The sequence below is a fragment of the Bubalus kerabau genome, chromosome 1 (genome assembly GCF_029407905.1).
Source record: "Bubalus kerabau isolate K-KA32 ecotype Philippines breed swamp buffalo chromosome 1, PCC_UOA_SB_1v2, whole genome shotgun sequence".
NCBI classification, from domain to species: Eukaryota; Metazoa; Chordata; class Mammalia; order Artiodactyla; family Bovidae; genus Bubalus; species Bubalus kerabau.
The window spans coordinates 10019946-10039245 of record NC_073624.1 but is presented as its reverse complement, the minus strand read 5'-3'; the positions used below and the strand labels follow the sequence as shown (position 1 = coordinate 10039245).

At 54.8% G+C, this 19300-nt stretch overlaps 1 protein-coding gene across 3 annotated transcripts in view; it reads right to left on the bottom strand.

Moving 5' to 3' along the window:
• Positions 1-19300, bottom strand: part of TMEM184B (transmembrane protein 184B) — a 50298-nt gene that overhangs the window by 4717 nt on the left and 26281 nt on the right. For all 3 annotated transcript variants that reach the window (XM_055566919.1, XM_055566933.1, XM_055566929.1), the window contains exons 3-8: positions 18176-18341; positions 6468-6558; positions 5896-5971; positions 2427-2518; positions 1468-1637; positions 815-1009 (exon numbers count right to left, since the gene is read on the bottom strand). In XM_055566919.1, coding sequence (XP_055422894.1) covers positions 815-1009; positions 1468-1637; positions 2427-2518; positions 5896-5971; positions 6468-6558; positions 18176-18341 — 790 coding nt within the window. The remainder of the gene's footprint in view (positions 1-814; positions 1010-1467; positions 1638-2426; positions 2519-5895; positions 5972-6467; positions 6559-18175; positions 18342-19300) is intronic.

Genomic DNA, 19300 nt, shown 5'->3' with positions numbered 1-19300 from the left:
CGTGGGTAGATGTGTTAGACCAGGAGACTTCCTCCTCCCCAGACCCTCCTGCCTCCTCGAGGGGCGAGCTGGTTCAGGCATTGTCAGCCTCTTCCTCCTCGTCCCAAGCCTCCCCTCTCTGCCTAGCAGCAGCCAGAGGCAGCCCCAGCCCCTGCTTTTCCTGAGAGCATGTTAGAATTGCCTGGGGAGCTGGCGGCACATCCTGCCGGGCCCAACCCAAGGGCCAGTACTGCAGAATCTCTGAAGGTGAGCGTCTCCAGGGCATCTTAAAATACAACTGGGGTTGCCAACCGCTGTTCTAACAAAGCGAAGATTAGCAGGTGTAAAAAGAAAGCTGTTAAAAGCTATTACCATCCGAGTCTGTTTCTTAGAAGTAATCAGGTTAAAAAAAAAAAAAAGCTTTAGAGACAAGGAAATACAGGACAAAATGGATAATGCTGTTCGATATTAGGAACCTTAGGAATCTGTTTATCCCAGGGTCTCTGTCCTGGCCTTCCCATGGGGATATTGTGCTTTATCATTTCAAGGTCTCCATACTCCAGACCTGCTGCAAGAGACCAGGGGTCTCTTGGACCAGTCCTCAGCCCCACTGACTTCCAGGACCAGTCCCCACCCCCATCGACACCTTGTAACTGGGGGCAGGGGTGCCTGGACCTCTGTGGCCCCTTTCCTACACCGAGGGTCCCCTCCTGACCTCCTGATCCATCAATACCGGAAGGACCCTGGGAGGCAGGAGGGGCCAGGGGCTGGGGCTGGGAAGCACTCTTCCAGCTGGTGGGGGGTCAGGGGTCGACTCTAAGACCCTGGCTCATACCTTGTGCGTCCACCCTCTTGTCGGCATAGACCTTGTAGGTGAAGGCATGCCGCAGGGCCAGAGCTGCAAAGAACATCTCCACGCAGATGATGAAGTCCTGGTAGCCAGCAGCCACGGTGCCCTCACCCACCGACACGCGGGCCGAGTGGATCTTGGGGATGGCCCCGCACTTCTCCAGGATGGCCAGGAGCATGCCTGGAAGGGGAGGTGTGGAAGGGGCGCCATGGGCCTCGAGCCCAAGACTGGATCCCCTTCTCCTTTTCCCTCCACATAGCGTCCCAGTGCCACATGCCCCCGGGAGGATGAAAGCAGGGTGTACGGCTACTCCTATTGGGTGGGGGTGCTGACACAAGCCGGAGCCTTGAGGAAACTACCCCCCAGGTCCTGGCTGGACACCAACCCTGAGATCCCCCTGTCCAGGAAGCAATCCCGCCAAAGCTCCTGGATCCAGTGAAAGGCCCTGGGGGCCCAGACTTCATGCCCCACAGGTGCTCAGTGGACAGAGGTCCCTTTGAGCTCCAGCCAGGATCGCCCATGGCAACCCCGTGGCCCAGGCCTTCGGGGCACTGGGGTTGGTGAGCAGGAGGCAGAGGATGAGGCTGAGGGGACAGGGAGGCACAGGCTGGCCTTGCAGGGGCCGGGAGGAGGCTCACCTTGCCAGAAGGAAAGAAAGATGACAGACTTGACCATGAAGAACTTGAGGACAGGGCTGTAAGGGCTGAGCAGCTCCCGGGTGGCAAAGTAGAAGAGGAAGAGGGCGTAGAGGGCCAGGCTGACGGAGATGTTGTAGATGATGGTCACGTAGAGGTAGCCGCTGGTGACGCTGCAGGAACCGGGGACATTCTCGGGCTTGAACAGACCCTTCTGAGCGACAAGGGGCCTCCTTCCCGCTTTGCCCTGCCCGCATGCCCCTTCACATGGCTCTCAGAAGGCTCCCTGAGCAGTGCTCCCCAAGCCACTGATACAAGTGGGCAGGGCACTGGTGAGCCTTGCCACCTGCAGCTCCATTGCCCACACTCCTGGCAGAGGACTCCAGGCGGCCTCGGGGGCAGGGTCTCAGTCTGATGGTCCAAGGGACAGAACCTGGCTTGGTTCTTTTCACTTGAGCCACGTTACATTCCCTCTGAGCCTCTGTTTGCTCACCGACCCCTGGGGACTGTCATGCAGGGTTACAGGGGGTGTGTGTGCAAGCTCAGGGCCTAGACACACAGTCATGTTCACTAAACCCTCAAGCGGGGCTTGTATGTCAATCTATGCAGAAGAGACTCGAGCTGGGGATCTCAGGGATCTGGCTCTCTCGTCCCCTACCTGGGAATGGTCACTGTCCCTTCTTGCCCCCCCTCCCCCCAGGGGCCCCACTGTCTGACAGATGCTCCTCTGTCAGAGGCGGGGCCAAGTGTGATGGCACCACTGGCAGGCTCCGGCCCTGGCAACTCAGGGGTGCAGAGAGGCGTGCGGACAGATGGGGTCAGGCTTGCCCTCCACTCAGACGACAGACACAGGCGTGGGGCCAGTCTGCGGCCACTGCTTCCCTCAGCCAGAGCCTGAGCCTCTGGGCAGAGCTGCCCATTCCTCCCCACACGCACCTCGGAGGAGGGGACCCGCCACTTACTCAAAGTCACCATCCCGGTACTTGCCAAACGCCTGGAGGACCACGGTGCTGACGGCCATGAGCGGCTTCACCACGCAGAACTGCAGGGTGGCCTGTTGGGGATAAGGCAAGAGTCAAGGCTGAGCACACGGACCATGGAAGCAGCACCTCCTCTGGCCAGCTGGGCTGGTGCCAGAAGCCAGCGGATGGGAGACGCCCACTGTCCTGCCCCCGGTGGAACTGCGGTCTGCAGAAGACATGAGACAGTAATAGGGCGATGCGGCTGCGTGCGAAGACAAGTGGGTGTGAAGGAAGAATGGAGGAGACGCAGAGACAGAGATTCCACAGGACAGACCACTGAACATGCTAGAGACGGGAGGACTGGCAGAGGGGGCAGCCAGGGGCACAAGCTCAGCCCAGGGGCAGATAGCAGACAAGGGCGAGGTGTTAAGTGCTGGTGTGCAGGCAGCAGCGGGGAGCAGGCCTCCCACTCCGGGTGGGTGAGGGCCTCCTCGTCCACCCCAGGTCTGGCCCTCTGCCCCATGCTCTGGGCCTGGGTCTAGGATTTATGTTGAGCTAGGGTTTTACTGACGATGGGGATGACCCCAAAATAGGAAGTAGTCCAAAGCCCAAGAAAGGCCTGGAGTCCCGACATGAGTCTGAATTCTGGCATCATCAACTACCCGCTGCGGAAGCTCAAGGGGGCAGTCACTCAGCCTCTGAGTGGCTGTGCGTGAAGGATGGTTGTAACCAGCCCCCTGCGGCAGGGTCGCTGTGCAGGGACTGAAGCACAAGACCACACAGGCTGCCCTTGGAGGTCTCCCACCTCTGAGCACTCAGCAGAGGCCTCTGCCACTGAAAGAAGCCCTCAGGAGAGTTTCCACAAGTCCCTCCAGAGGCCCCAGTAAATGCCAAGGGGAGCTGCAGTGCCCATGTAGTCACGAGAAGCACCACTCTCTAGGGGCTTCCCTGGTAGTTCAGTTGGTAAAGAATCCGCCTGCAATGCGGGAGACCTGCGTTCGACTCGTGGGTCAGGAAGGTCCCCTGGAGAAGGGATAGGCTACCCATTCCAGTATTCTTGGGCTTCCCTGGTGGCTCAGTTGGTAAAGAATCCGCCTGCAATGTGGGAGACCTGGTTCGATCCCTGGGTTGGGATGATCCCCAGAAGGGAAAGGCTACCCACTCCAGTATTCTGGCTGGAGAATTCCATGGACTGTACAGTCCACGGGGTTGCAAAGAGTTGGACAAGACAGAGCAACTTTCACTTTACTACTCTCTGCTGCTGCTGCTGCTAAGTCGCTTCAGTCGTGTCTGACTTTGTGTGACCCCATAGACGGAAGCCCACCAGGCTCCCCCATCCCTGGGATTCTCCAGGCAAGAATACTGGAGTGGGTTGCCATTTCCTTCTCCAATGCATGAACGTGAAAAGTTAAAGTGAAGTCGCTCACTCGTGTCCGACTCTTAGCGACCCCATGGACTGCAGCCTACCAGGCTCCTCCGTCCATAGGATTTTCCAGGCAAGAGTACTGGAGTGGGGTGCCATTACCACTCTCTGCTGCTGCTAAGTCGCTTCAGTCGTGTCTGACTCTGTGCGACCCCACAGACGGCAGCCCACCTGGCTCCCCCATCCCTGGGATTCTCCAAGCAAGAACACTGGAGTGGGTTGCCATTTACCACTCTCTAGAAACCCAATAAATGTCTGCCACAAGGTCCTGCTTGGGGAGGTGGGATTAGCTTTCAAAGGCTAAGCTGGTGTGGTTCCAAATGGGGCAAGGACCTCAGAGCAGAGAAAGTAACCTGTGGAACCCTAAGTTTCTGATCCAAGAGGGGCTCGAGTGAGGTTTGCAGGGGAAGCCAGGGCGAGCTGAGCTGCAGGGCTGCCAAGAGGAGAGGCGCGCATGGTGGGGTTAGATGGGTGATGCCCACAAACCCTGCTGCCCCCCACCCCCTCAAGGAAGCAGGATCAGCACCTTTGGGGAGGGTCAGCAGCGTGTCCGAAATAAGCGCTGGTGCTGCCCTGGCTCAGCTCATGTGGTGCTCCGGACAGCCCCTTGACGTAAGTCTGTCATCACCCCCAGGGTACAGATAGGAAACCAAGGCATGGGGGGGGTTGGCTGAAGCGGCAGAGGATTCAGAGCCAGACGGTGGCCCTGATGACAAAGCCGCGGTGTCCTCTCTCCAAGGGCAAAGGGTGAGAGGTTTCTTTAGTTCTCGCCTTTGACTACCTGTCCCCGCCACCTCCAGGACCAGCAGCGGAACATCTGGGCCCACAAGGCTGGGGAGCAATTTTCAACAAGGCAACCAAGCTAGTGATCTGGCATCAACACTTCGTACACAATCTGATCCTCCAAGAAGGCAGAGAGTCACAGCTGGGCCAGCACTAGTAAACAAAGGCTCTCAGAGGCCCCACCCTGAAGCCAGGACAGTGTGAACTCTTTCCCTGCAGGTCCCGAAGGGAGGTTTTGAATTTAGAAACACCCGAGGGAAGGAAGATCTGGAAGAACTGGAGACTGGCTGTCTAAGCAGGGCTTTGAGGGTGGGGCCGTGCACTGGGCGCGGCCCCGCCCAGGAGGGAGCAGAGAGGCCAGCCTCCAGCAGGTCTGGGGATGGGCTGTGAGTTTCATTTCCCAAGATGATGATGCACGATGCTGGATGGGCTGATGGGCCCTGTGGAGATGGCTGGGGTCCTGCCAGCGGGGCACGGTGCCTGAGGCCCTCCTGAGCAAGGGATGGCAGGCTCAGAGGCAGGGCTGTGTTAAGGGCTTTCCTTCATCTGTTCCTCAAACCATCCCTTGAGGTTAAGTATCATGCTCATTTCAGAGAAAAGGAAACAAAGGCTCAGAGAGGTTTCCTAATTTAGCCAAAGTCACATAGTCAAGAGGAGAGGCTGGAATTCAAACTCAGACGGTCAGAGACCCAGACCCAGGCACTTGAGCACAACACCATTCTGCCTCCTCCCAGGCCACTCGAGACCATTGGAGGGCGGATCTGGAAACTGGAAGCTGCTGGGCTGCCTGCCAAGTGGGAAACGGGGGAAAGAACCAGAGGCTGCGCAGGTCTGTTCCATCGTGTTCTTCAGTGCAGAAACCCTCCTGGCTCTAGCCACATCTGATACGTTTTCACACTGAGATTCCAGAATCCCCATGCATTTCCTCGGACTCTCACACACACACACCAAGACTTGGATGAAATGAGCAAGCGTCTGGGGCCACTTCTTGCCTGGGGGCTGCATCAGACACCCCTGGGGTACCTGCCAATGTTCCTCTGAGGAGCTCGCGCATCCCTAACAGCTTGGGGAGTGGGTGCCTCGCAGGAAACGGGAAACCTGCTGGCGGACCGGAAGCAAGGTCCTCCTGGCCTGACACCTGCCTCTACTGCTCTGTCAACCAGGGGTAGCCTGGTCCCTGCAGCTGCCGCTCCAGGGCATAGACCCAGGCTCCTGGTCCCCGGCCTGCAACTTGTGACCAGGGCAGTTGCAGGGGGTACCCACCTGCTTGCAGAACCGTAGGAACCCAATGGAGTAAGTCTTTCCCCAGAGGCAGCAGGTGCCATACATACAGCTGGACCTGGAAGAGATCAGCGGAGAAGGGCTGGTGAGCAAAGAAAGAGCTGGGACTCAGGAAAGCTGGGACTCAGTGGCGGGGGCAGGCCACCCTCACTCCTTCACACCCTGACAAGCCGGGGTGGAGCAGGCCAGGGTGGGGATCAAGCTCGGATCCTGGGCAGTCTTTGAGCCTGAGGCCAAGAACTGGGAGAGACACAGCATATGCGGCAGGAACCCTTGGGATAACAAATCAACCTGAAAGGCACTGAATGTGAAAACTGCAAGAGGGAAAACATAGGCAGACAGGAAAGGACAGGAAGAGAGAGGAGGAGAAAGCCAGGCAGGCCCTCCCCAGAGTCCCAGTGAATGACCTCGCTCAGGAGGTGCAAGAAAGGCAGACTAGGTCAAGGTCACAGGCAGAGATGGTCTGTGTGATTGGCTGATGCCAGGACGGCTCAGAGAACATCAGGCCCAGGAAACAGGGCGGTGGGGAAGGCTCCCGGGGACTTTATACTCACTCGATGGGCTTCCCTCTGATCTCTGACATGATGGAACTTTCCCCTCCGAGGTATTCATAGCACAGGCTCAGGAAATTATAGATGACCAAGGCTGTGAAAACAAAGTCCAGAGAAAACCACTCAGATCAACAGAATGGATAAACAGATGGCGGAATCCTAAACAGCAGCGAAAGTGAATGAATCACAGTCGCAGGCAGAGACTGGAGGTGGGGAGGACTGGAAGCGGCAGGGGTGCGGGCGGACCTCGGGAATGTAAGAACCCACAGTGGATATTCCACTTGTATAGTCAAACTCAGGCCCAGCTAAACCATGGTGTTCACAGACGCTGCTGGTCTCCCGTAAAGAAAGGCAAGAACGTGATTACCACCAAATGCAGGATTGTGAGGGGCGAGCTGGACAGGCAGGCTGGGGGCTTGAAGAGCTGGCAGGGTGCACATTCTGGGTTTTGGCCTTATAATTGTTTACTAGTTTTATGCACTTTTCTGTTCTGTGTTACAAATCACAGTTTTATGACCAAGCAACAATTAACCATTCTCCAGAAGGATCTCAGGAGAAATTCTCAGCAAGAATGAGACAGAAAGAACCCTTATGCATTCATCAGCATGTAGCAGCATCTTAGCCTTTGCACGATAAGCTACAACAAAACGTATGAGAGGTGCCCAAAATACAGTGCAAATGTTTCGGGAAGCTGGGCCAGCGCGTTCTGAATCAGGACACAGCTTGACATCGCCCACAAAGATACAAAATCTGCAACAGCCTCCAACGGGAGCACAGTAGAAGTATGCTGTGAGTGCTATAAATACCGCACGACGTTGTAATAGGTCTCCTGGTCAGAGGACTTCTGAGGGGTCAGCAAATGAAGGCTGCTGCCTGCAGGGTACTAGAAGTACCAGGATGTGCCGGAAGCCAGGGCACAGAGAGGAGGAGGACGCGTAGAGGAAAGGGGTGGGAGGCAGACCAGGGGCTGCGGCAGGGGAACAGGACAGGCGTCCGGCAAAGGAGTGAGGCCAAGGGGAGGGGCAAGGCGGGGTCAGGGGATAAGAAGATCTAGGGAGACGCACCAGCGGCCCTGCAGCCAGCAGGCCCCTTCTTATCTGACCCGCTGCATCCGCGTGCAGCAGAAAGGCCTTTGAGGCTCCCAGAGCGGGCCCCCGGCTCAGCTCAAGGTCTTTCAGCAGGTAGCCTGGTTCCTGCACACCCCTCACATTTCCTTCCCAGCAACACAAGGTGCCCCCTTCCCCTTGGCAGGGTCTTATGCCCTTCGTGCTTCTGCCCTCGGGGGTCCCACTGCCTGTGCCCTGCCCTCTGCATTCCTGGAACCGTCAACCATCAGACATCACCCTTCCTGAGAAGTCCCTGGCCACCACCATGGGGACCCGTGCATCCCACATCCACGGAACCTGCTGATTTGCAGACACCAGGCAGCCCTTCCCCCCTGGAGTGTGATCGCCAACTGGGATTAGCGTGGGCCCAGCCCTCGCCATACACGAACACAGAAGCTTGACTGCCTGGAACTGGAGCACAGCAGACCCTGGCCACATGTCTGTAGGTATAACTGGCCTTTAGCTACTTGGAAAGGGCTGTACACCCCTCAGTTGGTCTAACCTACTAAGGGTTCATGTCGGGGGCTGGGAAACAGGGGCCCAGGTGGCACCCTGTATAAACAGGACCCATAGCACCGGCCACCTGTGCTGTGACGATCCCCCTAGAGACACACAGCAGAGGGTTCGCAATGTGGCTCTGCTGGGTGCCTCTCTGTGGCTCAGTTTTCTCATCTGTTAAACAGGGGCAAAAAGAGCTCCTATCAAGTTAGGAGGTGGTGGGGTTTCTGTGAGTATGCAAGGTGCTCAGGAGAGTGGCTGGCACCCTCAGCATCGGCGGTCACGGCTGTTTATCTGCCCACCTTCCCTGGGGGCCCGCTGTCCCCCAACAAGGCTGAGCGCCCTGTATGTGGTGGGAATCTCCACTGACTGGCCTCTAGATCACTTTCCACTGACAGGAACTTTGGGCATCTGAAGGCAGGAGGTGAGGAGCATCAAGCCAAATGTGATGTCAGCCTACTAATATGGTTTTATCCAAAACCATATAAGGCCAAGAGGAGTGGATGTGTCTCTTCCAATCGGTCCAGCTATATTGTAGTCAATGGTATTTTCCCAAAGACAGCCACATCCTGACACTGACACTCCTCTGCTGAGAGATGGGGGTTTTCTTCCCTCTTCTCGAATCTGGGTGAACCGGGGAGACCATAGCGGAAGCAAAGCTTTTTGACATATGATGTTGTGGTTGGAAAAGGCTTCTTTCTTTATAACTTTTCAGAAAATTTATTTATTGGCCATGCTGGGTCTTCATTGCTGTGCACGCTCTTCTCTAGTTGCGGTGAGCACGGGGCTCCTCTCTAGTTGCGGCACGTGGGCTTCTCATTGCGGTGGCTTCTCTTATTGGGAAGCATGGGCTCTAGGGTGCATGCGCTTCAGCTGTTGCAGCACACAGGCCCTAGAGCACAGGCTCAACAGTTGTGGTGCATGGGCTTAGCTGCTCCAAGACACGTGGGATCATCTCAGATCAGGGATCAAAGCCACGTCCCCTGCATTGGCAGACAGATCTTTACCACTGAGCCACCAGGGAAGCCCAGAAAAGGCCTCCTTCTTCTGGTTTATCCTCTCTTGTGATGCTGGCCCTTAGACCCGGCCATCATGCCAAGAGGAAGCCCACACTGGTCCATGTGAAGAGTCCACATGAAGAGGCTCATGTGGCAGGAACCCAGGCCCCCAGCTGATACCAGCACCAACCGCCAGCAACGTGAGTAAACCAGACATCAGGTGATCCGTCCCCGAGCTTCAAGTTCTCCAGCTCAGGCCCAAGTGTGCCCTGTCCGATTCCTGACCTGCAGTACTCGTGGACAAAATAAACTGCTGTTTCCACAAGCCTGTTTTGGGGTAGTTACGTATACAGCCAAGTGAGCGGGATGCACATAAAACCTCTTCTGGAGTCCCCACGTCATGCCACGATCTCTCAGGCCTCCCCTTGGGGGTACATTCAGGTCGCTCTGCTAAATCCCGGAGGCAGACCCAGCTGCAACGCCACCTTGTCCTTGGCTGGTTCCCTGTCTTATCGCCATGCTCATATCACACCCCACAATCTCTGTGGATACGCCTGCTCCTTCAAGTACAAGAGGCAGCATAAAACAGGCACAAGCCACGGAGCCTGGAGCCAGATTGCCTGCGTGTCCCACCACTTAGGAGCTGTGTGGCAAATTTCTTCAGTGCTCTGGGCCTCGGTTTCCTCATCTCTAAGCCGGGGATAACAGCTCCTTCCAGGTGGGGGCTGCGGTGAGGACGGGGCTCAGGGCTGAGAGTGTGATGCCTTATCTACGAGGCTGGGCTTACAGTGAATACTGCACAGTGGTACCCACTGTCTTCTGTAAACACCTTGCAGGCAGGACCCGAAGCCCACCCCCAACAGCGATCAAAGGGCTTGGCACTTCCACACTCAATCAGCAACGAAGAAACGAATGGATGGACACAGGCCACAGCTCCAGGTGAGGCTCAGAGAGGAGGGCTGTGGGTGCGGCCCTCACTGAGTCCTGCGTTCAGGGTGCTCAGCCTCTCACGGGCTGGGAAGCTGTACCTTCCCCAAGGTAATCAGATTTCCGGTCACCAAAGTCCAAGGGAGAGGCCACAGGGCCCAAGGTTCCTCTGCCCCTCTGTCCAGAACCACCGACTAGGCTATCCTGCAATCCACTTCTGGGAAGAGCTTGGTGCCTGAGCTCACATCCTTTCCTGTGTTGCAACATACGTCAGCCCGCTCCTGAATTATGTGGTCCAGCTCTCTGTCCATATGCAGCTCTGCATTCAACTGGTGAGATCACCAAACTTCATCCATCTCTCCCAATTCAGGATTTTTGACCTTTGATCAGTGCTCTGGGGCCAGACAGTCTGTAAAATCCCGATCTGCTGATGGTTTCTGTTAAAAGAATCATTAGTGAGTTGATAATGCATCTTGGAGAAGGGAAACAAGACAGAATCTCCTGGAGATGACTCAACCAGCCCACACCAAGACCCACTGACCATCTGGACAAATCAATGCCCTTCCTAGGAAATGACAGAGCCATGAAAAATACCACCCCCACGCTCCAGCATGTGTGTTTAAAATGGACAGCTCAACACACAGCCAGGGAACAAACACAGAGATAAGCTAGCCCTGAACGTCACAAGAGCAAAAAAGATTAACAGTGGGGGGTTCTCACCTGACCACGCTTCTGACCACAGCTCCCATTCTGGTTCCCTGGAGAGACCCCAGACACACAAGTGACCACAGGGGCCCATAAGGAGCATCCAGCATAAGAGAAAGAATGGGCTCTCTCTCTTTCTCACTCACCCTGGATAGTCAGGTACCTGGAACTTCCATCTCCATTCTAGACACCAAATCTTAAATGAACTAGAGACAAATGCACACAATCAGAGGCAAAAGACCACATTCAACCGCTTAGCAAACAGGGGGCACCCGAACATTCTTTCCCGCTTTTCCAGTGGCTGCTGATCATCATGGACAATAACAGATGCACGTGCTACAGCCAGGCGGGTGGGGTCTTCCCTCAGCACTGACCCCGAACTCTGAGCCGCTGCACTGGTCCTTGCTCCTCCTCCCTCGTGGCTTTTCTGCCCTTTGCTGTTCCTGCTCACTGCTGCTCCTTGCCACCCAAAAATCTGACTCCGATCCCTGTGTTCATTGGTTTCTTCTGGTTGCCTGTCTATCCTGATGAGTTGAGCTCTTCTGATTCCTGGCTCTCTCAGAGCCGTGACCAGCAAGGGCCACTACCAGCCCCGTGAGTCCTGCGGGCAGCACACTGGTCGTTGAGTCTTTGGTGGTCCTCAAGCTGGTGGTCCTCAACTGCACTCTCCCCACCTGGGAAGAAGTTTCACTTTGGACCAGAATCCAGGAATCCAAGTTCATCCCAAATTGGAAACTGGGTGAAAGAAGCATCAGTCTTTATTCCTCTCGTGCATGTAACACCTCTTCCCTTAACAAGAGTTCACACTTTTGCAGGGAAGAACCTTGTCCTGTATTCCTTCCCCAAGCTTGGCCACAGAGCAATTCCTGGACCTCAGAGACCCAGACCAGAGTCTGGCCTTTGGCAGTTACTCTCTAGGTCACAACTTGGGCAAATTTCTTAGCCTATGTGAATTTTTTTTCACATGTGAAACATGGGGATGATAACAGATACTCTGCCAGGTAACTGAGATGACAGAATGAGCTAACAGTACTGGAAACACACGTGCTGAACTGTGAAGTGCCACACAAACCTTATTAACAAGACAGTGCCCATACAGAGCAGCTGTGGAAGCGTTTCCCCCATCTGAGCTCGGCCACCTGCGCCTCTCCAACCACCATACTCCCCAGGGTGTCTCAGAGTCATCTTTAGGGGCAACCCCCTACCCCAGTCAAACACTAAATGCAGGCAAGGGGGCTGGATCCCACCCCTTCACCATCTGCCTGCCCTGTACACCCTGGTGCTCCACTCCCAGCTCTGTGAATTCTGGCCTTTACCAGGTGGTAGACACTCAGTGGTAAAGAATCTACCTGCAATGCAGGAGACCCAGGTTCAATCCCTGGGTCAGGAAGATCCTCCGGAAAAGGGAATGGCAACCCACTCCAGTGTTCTTGCCTGGAAAACTCTATGGACAGAGGAGCCTGGTGGACTACAGTCCATGGAGTCACAGAGAATCGAACACGACTGAGCAACTAACACTTCCATTAGGGGCACTGGGCAAGCATCCACTTCTGCCTAGATAATGGAATCACTAGCTCCAATGCACAGGGTTTACCTCCATTCTCCCCTGAAATGGCCCTGAAGTGAGAAGGAATTGGGGGGAAAGGTATAGACCTTCAAAGGCAAGGACATGGCCCCAGAAGCAGCAGGCGCCATGAGGCAGAAGGATGTCACAAAAGCTCTGGAAGGTGTGGCATGGCCACTGACTTGGGGACAGGAAGGAGCCAGTAAGAACCCCAGGAACCTGTGTGACCAGGCACGCCAGGCAGCTCTGATGGCTGTGGGTACAGATGCGAACACCGGCTACAAGTCTCCATGTGGTGCTCTTGGCTTTTTCCTTTCGAGACAGTTGAGATGCTTTTGCCCTCACAGAACTTGGCCCAGCTAAGGGCAGCAATGAAGAGACTTGCAGAAAATATAGACGGGAAGTCTGAACATGAAGGGAAGATGTCCAGGGCCCTTTCCCAGCTATAGCTCAGCCCCTCAGCTTCGTCCTCCTAGAAAGCGATGAGAACATTATTCTCTGGGGAAACAGGCCCAGAATCAAGGAGCCTTCATATAATGTCTACCCCATCACTGCAAGCAAACAGCAGAGGAGCAACCTCCCTGGTGGTCCAGTGGTTAAGATGCCCCACTTCCACTATTGGAGGTGCGGATTCAAACACGGGTCAGGGAAATAAGATCCCATATGCTGCAGTAAAAAAAAAAAAAAAAAAGGTAAATAAAAGGCAGAGGAAATGTCCCACGTCCTATCCACATCCTCCACCCAACTGGGACAAGGCCCAGCAGTTTTAAGACCCATTCTTCTTTTCCACCGTTTTAGATTTCTTACTTTGGGCTCCAACGTGTACTTGGTATTTCCTTTACTTATGTGTGTGCTCAGTCATGTCTGACTCTTTGCAACCCTACAGACTGTAGCCTGCCAGGCTCCTCTGCCCCTGGGATTTCCCAAGAAAGAATACTGGAGTGAGTTGCCATTTCCTGACTCAGGGGATCTTCCTGACTCAGGGTTTGAACCCATGTCTCTTGCATCTTCCTGACTCAAGGTTTGAACCCATGTCTCTTGTATCTCCCACACGGGGAGGCAGATTCTATACCATTGTGCCACCTGAAAAGCCCAAGCCCCATTCTCAAATATATTAAAAAAAAAAAAAAAGCCAAGAACACCAGACATTTGAGGAACGCTTCTTATTCAAAGGTCAAAGAGCAAAGTACACAATCAAATGGAAGAAACTCAAGAGACAGAGATAATGCGGGGAATAGAAGAAAAATGTACTTAGCATCCCCAGATAGAGAAGAACAAAACCAGGAACAAGGGAAAAAGAGCAGGGGAGAGCTCCTGACATTTTACAACATGATAAAGGAAATAAAACCTTCAACAGAAAGCTCAAAGGTAAAGATTTAAAACATAATCAGAAAAATTCCTAGAAAGCGGAACAAAGAAAGAGATGGAAAATGCCAAGAAACTGTAAAGGAAATTTGAGGCTCAATCCAAAAGTGCAATGTCCTACTTAACTTATTCCAGAAAGGGATGATAAAGTGAAGGGGAAGGAATTATCAAAGAAACATTCAGGAAAATTTCCCAGAACTTTAGGACATGAGTTGTAGCCACACTGAAAGTGCCCACCAGATGCCCTGCACAATGAACACCCCATCTCTTGTGAGATTTCAGAACAACGGGGATAAAGGCAAGATCCTAAAAAGCTAGGAGAAAAAAAAAAAAGAGTTACATACAAGCATTAAGGATCCAGCAGACTCTCCAAAAACAACACTGGAAGCTAAGAGACAGTTAAAAACACACCTTCAAAATTCAGAGGGAGAATGATTTTCAATTCAGAAATCATATTTCCACCAAACACCAACGAACTTAAACATTATAATAAAGATATTTGCAGATAATGTTCAGATTTCAGAAAACAGAACTCCCATGCAACCTGTCGTCTCAGGAAGCCCCTGGAAGATGTGTGCTCACCAAAAAGGGCAAACCTCAAACGCGGAAAAGACAGCACCCAGGGAACAGGCGGTTCAGGACAGGAAAGATGGCAGGATTCCTGGACTGACAGTGAAGGAAAGACCCAGGATCACAGCTGAAAACTAAGAGGCACCGAGGACAACCAGTCCAGATGGGAGTGAGAAGGGCGGGGCTCCAGGAGGATCGCCGCCTGGAACACCCGGAGCTAGGAGACTGACAGGAAGGCTTCCTGTTTTATTCAACTATAGTGCTAGGGGGATAAATTAATGATAAGAAACACAAAACAGCAAGCCAAAGAGGCAGACAAGTAGTAACCAGAGGGAAAACAAAGCTGAAGAAGGAAATGTCGTCTTGGGTCATTGTAAGGCTGAGCCCTGAACAACAGTTACAGATGTATAATCCTCACACTGCACACAGACTAAGGAAAATCAGGATGCGATCACATTAAAGAGAGGAAGGAAAGAAAACGTGTGTGTTTGTGCTGTCGTTGGAGATAAGATACCTAGCTCAAAGCCTTCCTTGGACTTCCCAGGCAGTCCAGTGGTTAAGACTCTGCACTTCCACTGCAGGGGAAACAGGTTCAATGCCTGGTTGGGGAACTAAGTAAGATCCCACATGCTGCGCGGCATGACCAAAAACAAAACCCCAAAACCAAAACTAAAAGCCTTCCGCAGCAGGAAGTCACTACATAATCCTACGTAAAACTGAAACACTAAGAAATAACAGTAAAAGCCTATTTTTAGGTCACTCGAGCAAATGAAACCAGTTTAAAGAGTTGAAAGTAGGATGACTTTGAGAGTGAGAAGGAGTTTTGTTTCAACCAAGGGCATATATTACTTCAATAAAAGTAAAATTTCAGTTGTTTTAATTTTGTTCAAAAAAAAAAAGCAGATGTCTCTAAGAGGCCCGACAGAGAGTCTGGCTCTGAGCCGGCCTACACAACAGGCAGGTTCTATCTGAAATAAGAGGCCCCCAGCCCAGTCGATTCGTGTCCCTTCCTGAGTTTTGGGAGGAAGGGTGGGAGGGAGAATGAAGGTGAAGGGGGGGCGGTTCTTTTTGAATTTTAAGAGACACGCCCCATCACCAACTCTGTGGGGGCAGCTCCTGCGGGCAGCTGCAGATAAGAGCACCAAGAGGGAGGTGCGGAAAAGGCCAGGTCAGGGCCCAGCCCACCGACTCAGACACTGCGAGCTGGTGGACTCGGGGGGCAGCCTGAACTCCACGGCAGCTGCTGCGCTGTTTGTAAACTCCTTCGGAGAGGCCAAGCGGATAATAGCGTTGCTAGGAGATGTGCTTCGCAGGGCGGCCGGCTTCCTGTGAGGACCTTCGTGTGGCTGGAAGGATGGGACAGGCTGGACCTGAACAAAAGGGTTCTGGGATGGAGTAGCCGCCGACCATCTGCTGCCGGCTCTGGGACCCAGAGTGAGATGGGCTGGAGGCCCCGGGTGGTCCCCACTTCTGCCGTGAGCCCCAGTCTTCAGGGCCCTGGAGAGAAGGGAGCCTATACGTATCCCCCCATCACACAGGATAGCCCCACCCCAGGCCCCCAGTAGGAAGTGCTTTTTGCTTCCAAAGAAACCAGTGGGCAGAGGCTGCTCCTGGGCACCATGGCAAGGCTGGCAGCTGAACAGAAAAGGGAGCCCACCGTCCCCGTCCCTAGGCTTTACCACTGCCTAGGTGCCCAGCGGTTTCCCTGGGGATCCACCGCTTCCAGGAACATCAGGCTCTAAGGTCCCCGCCCAGCTGCCACGTTCTCCCCTGATGGAGCCGGGCAGGGACTCCAGCCTGGGGACTCAGTGAGGCAGTCATGTGGGCGACTGCAAGGTGCATAGCAGGTGTTTAATAAAGTCTTTTCTTGTTTTGGCTGTGCCAAGCTGCACACACTTTCTTACTAGTTTCCCATCCAGGGATCGAACCTGCACCCCCTGCAGTGGAAGCACAGAGTCTTCCCTTATTCGTTCAAAAAATACAGATGGCGTGAGCACCTCTCACCTGCTGGCTCTATCACCCGGGCTCTCTGCCCGTGTCTACTCTTGTGGAGCTGACAGTCCAGGCTCACACGCTGTCCATGCTTAACTGCAACAGGGGCTGGGAGCCAGAGCCACGGGAAGGCCTTTCTGAGGGGATGCTGGAGTCAAGACGAAAGAGCTCTGCTGGTACTGGGAAAACAGATGTGCTGTGCTGGGTGGGAAAGGAGGCCAGCGGTGCTGCAGGGCCGGCGGGGCCCACCCGGTGCCTGCATTCTTCCTCAAGTTCAAAGGCCACTTCCTGTGCCCTGCGAGTCTTCAGGGATACACAGGTTCAAAGTGAGATGAGAGGAGACTCTAGCTTCTTTGGGGCCAAGCATGCTGCACTCCAATATCCAGGGCCAGGGCAAAGCGCTCCCCTGCCCCGGGGTCTGGGAAGCAGATAACTAGTCGTGGTCAGAGCTTCGGCATAAGGAAAACCATGTTTGGTCATTCTACCCGAAACCATCGGCGCAGGTACGGGGAGGAGACAGGAAAGCATAGAACCATTGAGGAGGGTGGGCGTCAGAGCAGGGATCTTGAGTTCAAGGGTCCTCCTTCCTCTCCCTGCTGGCCTGCCTAGGGACAGGCAGAAGCATCGCTGGCCTGCAACCTGTCCTGGGGTCTCTGGCCTCCCCTTCCTTCACCCACTCAGCACCTGGAGATTTTCTAAACTGCAATTTCCAGTCATGTCATATTCTTGTGTATCACCAGTAAAAAAGGAAGCCTCTGTTTCCTTCTATGCCCCCAAGGCTGTGTATGTCCCCATCCCTGCCTCCCAGGTCCATCTCCTCCAGCCACTGGCCTCTCCTCTGGCCATGGCTGGCCCCCAACTTCCCCTACAGCTTCCAGCACCCCCAAACTGGCACACTGAGATTCCTCTCTGCCCAGAATGAATGCTCATCCATGCCACTGCCTGGCAGATGCCAACTCATCTCTAAGACCCTGATTCCTGCCCCACCGCCGCACCAACCCTAGCCAGGGCCACTGGGAGAGAGCACCCCTGTCTCCTTGTGCTGACTGTTTAGGCTGCACAGATTCCTGGACGGCAGGCGGGGTGAGGGCTGTCCTGCCCGGAGCCCAGCATGGGGCCTGGCCGGATGCTTGGAGCTCGGCACAGGAGCAAGTCAAGTGTCCTCACCACAAATGAGAACTGCCCCCAGAAAGGCAGCGAGCTCCTCCTGGGACAAAGCCCTCAGGATTAAGACACACAGGGAGGGAGGCCCAGCCCTGCCACTACACTACCTTACCATACACGCCGGACAAGCCCCTTACCCACCTGTACCTCGTGGTACAGGGGTACGTGAAGGCTGTGTGTGGTGGTGCCCGGGCTGCCTCGCAGACCCGGGGCCACGAGGTTACCCCCAAGATTATGCAAATCAGTCAGGGATGAGCTGGGAACCACAGCGATGACATGCTCCCTAGGGACTGGTGTGCATGGCTGGGTTTGGGAACCAGGTGCCTGATGCAGGAGTCGATTAACATGCATGTACTGTCCCTCCACCTCCACGACTTTCTAAACACCTGTCCCTGGGCTGTGGAGCTAAAACACAGGTGGCCCACCCCGCCCTGTCCCTTAACTAACTTATGGTGCAGAGGGCAGGACAGATAGGACCCTCCCTTCCACAGAAAGGAAGCCCTTTCTGTCTACCAATGAGCCACTTATTTGCTGCCCCCATCCCCACCAGAGATGCCGGCACTGAGAAAGGAGCCCTGATCCTGGGTGTCTGTGCAGGTGTTTGGGGGCCATGCTGCGAAGCGTCTCAGCAGGTGACACCTGGTTACACGTGTGCTGGGACCTGAAAACCTAGGGATGGAAAACCCTGAAGGGGTTCAAGAAGGGACAGGTGGCCCCTCCAGAAGGAAGCCGAGAAGAGAGTCTTCTAGCCCCCAGACAAAGTGGGGGTGCACAGCTCCCAGGCCCCCCACAGCCTCTGGCTGCCGCCCGAGCCGTCCTCACCCTCGTAGCAGTCACGCACGGTGCCGAAGTACACGTAGTACTGGTCGTTGGTGAAGAAAAGGAGGCTGAGCCAGGAGTCGAAGGCGTAGATGGGCACGATGAAGAGGATGCGCACGATGTAGCGCTGCTCGTTGGGGCAGCTGTAGCAGCGCAGGTGCATGTAGATCTGCGGGCGGAGGGGGCCGGTCAGCCGGAGCCCCAGGGCCCACGGCCCGCCCACCCCCACGGGAGGAGGAGCCCGCCCGCGTCCGGCTCTGCCCTCAACTAGCACAGGGACCACCATATAACTCAGCCCTGAGCCTTCGCATCCTTCTCTCTCCACTGTGATGACATACACTTCCCGGGTGAGGCTGTTATAAGCGTCCGACCAAGGGGTGCGTGAAGCCCGCAAGCTGCATGCGGTGGTGCCCAGGCTGCCTTGCAGACCCAGGGCCACGAGGTCACCCCCAAGATTATGCAAATCAGTCAGGGATGAGCTGGGATCCACAGCGATGACATGCTCCCTGGGGACCAGGATGTGTGCATGTCTGGGTTTGGGAACCAGGTGCCTGATGCAGGAGTCGACTGACATGCATGTACTGTCCCTCCACCTCCAGGACTTTCTAAACACTTGCCCTTGGGGCATGGAGCTAACAAACAGGTGTTCAGGTGGTGGCCCACCCTGTCCTGTTGCTTAACTAACTTATGGTGTAGAGGGCGGGACAGACGGGACCCTCCCTTCCACAGAAGGTGGAAGTCCTTTCTGGCTGAGTGGCTGCAGCAACAGCCTCATTCTGGGTCTCACTTTCCCATCTGTTGAACAGGGGCAGCGCTGCCGGCCTCGCTGGCAAGTTGGGAGAATGCAATGCAGTTTTTAGAAAGCAGGGGAAAAAATAAAAGCTGCACGCAAATGCCAAGAACAGCTCTAACCACGATGCAACAGTCGCAGCAGCCAGAGTCTCCCTTGTCCCAGCTCCCATGACTTCATGCTTGGCCCAGCCAAGCCCTGTGCTCGGGAGGAGGAAGACGAAGCGATTCCCATCTGCTGTGAGCTAGCCGCCTGGGAAGCAATCAGGTTCTAGCAGGGACGGGGAACCCTGGAACTGGAACGGGCTCAGCCTCCCTCTCCACGGAACAGCCTTCAAA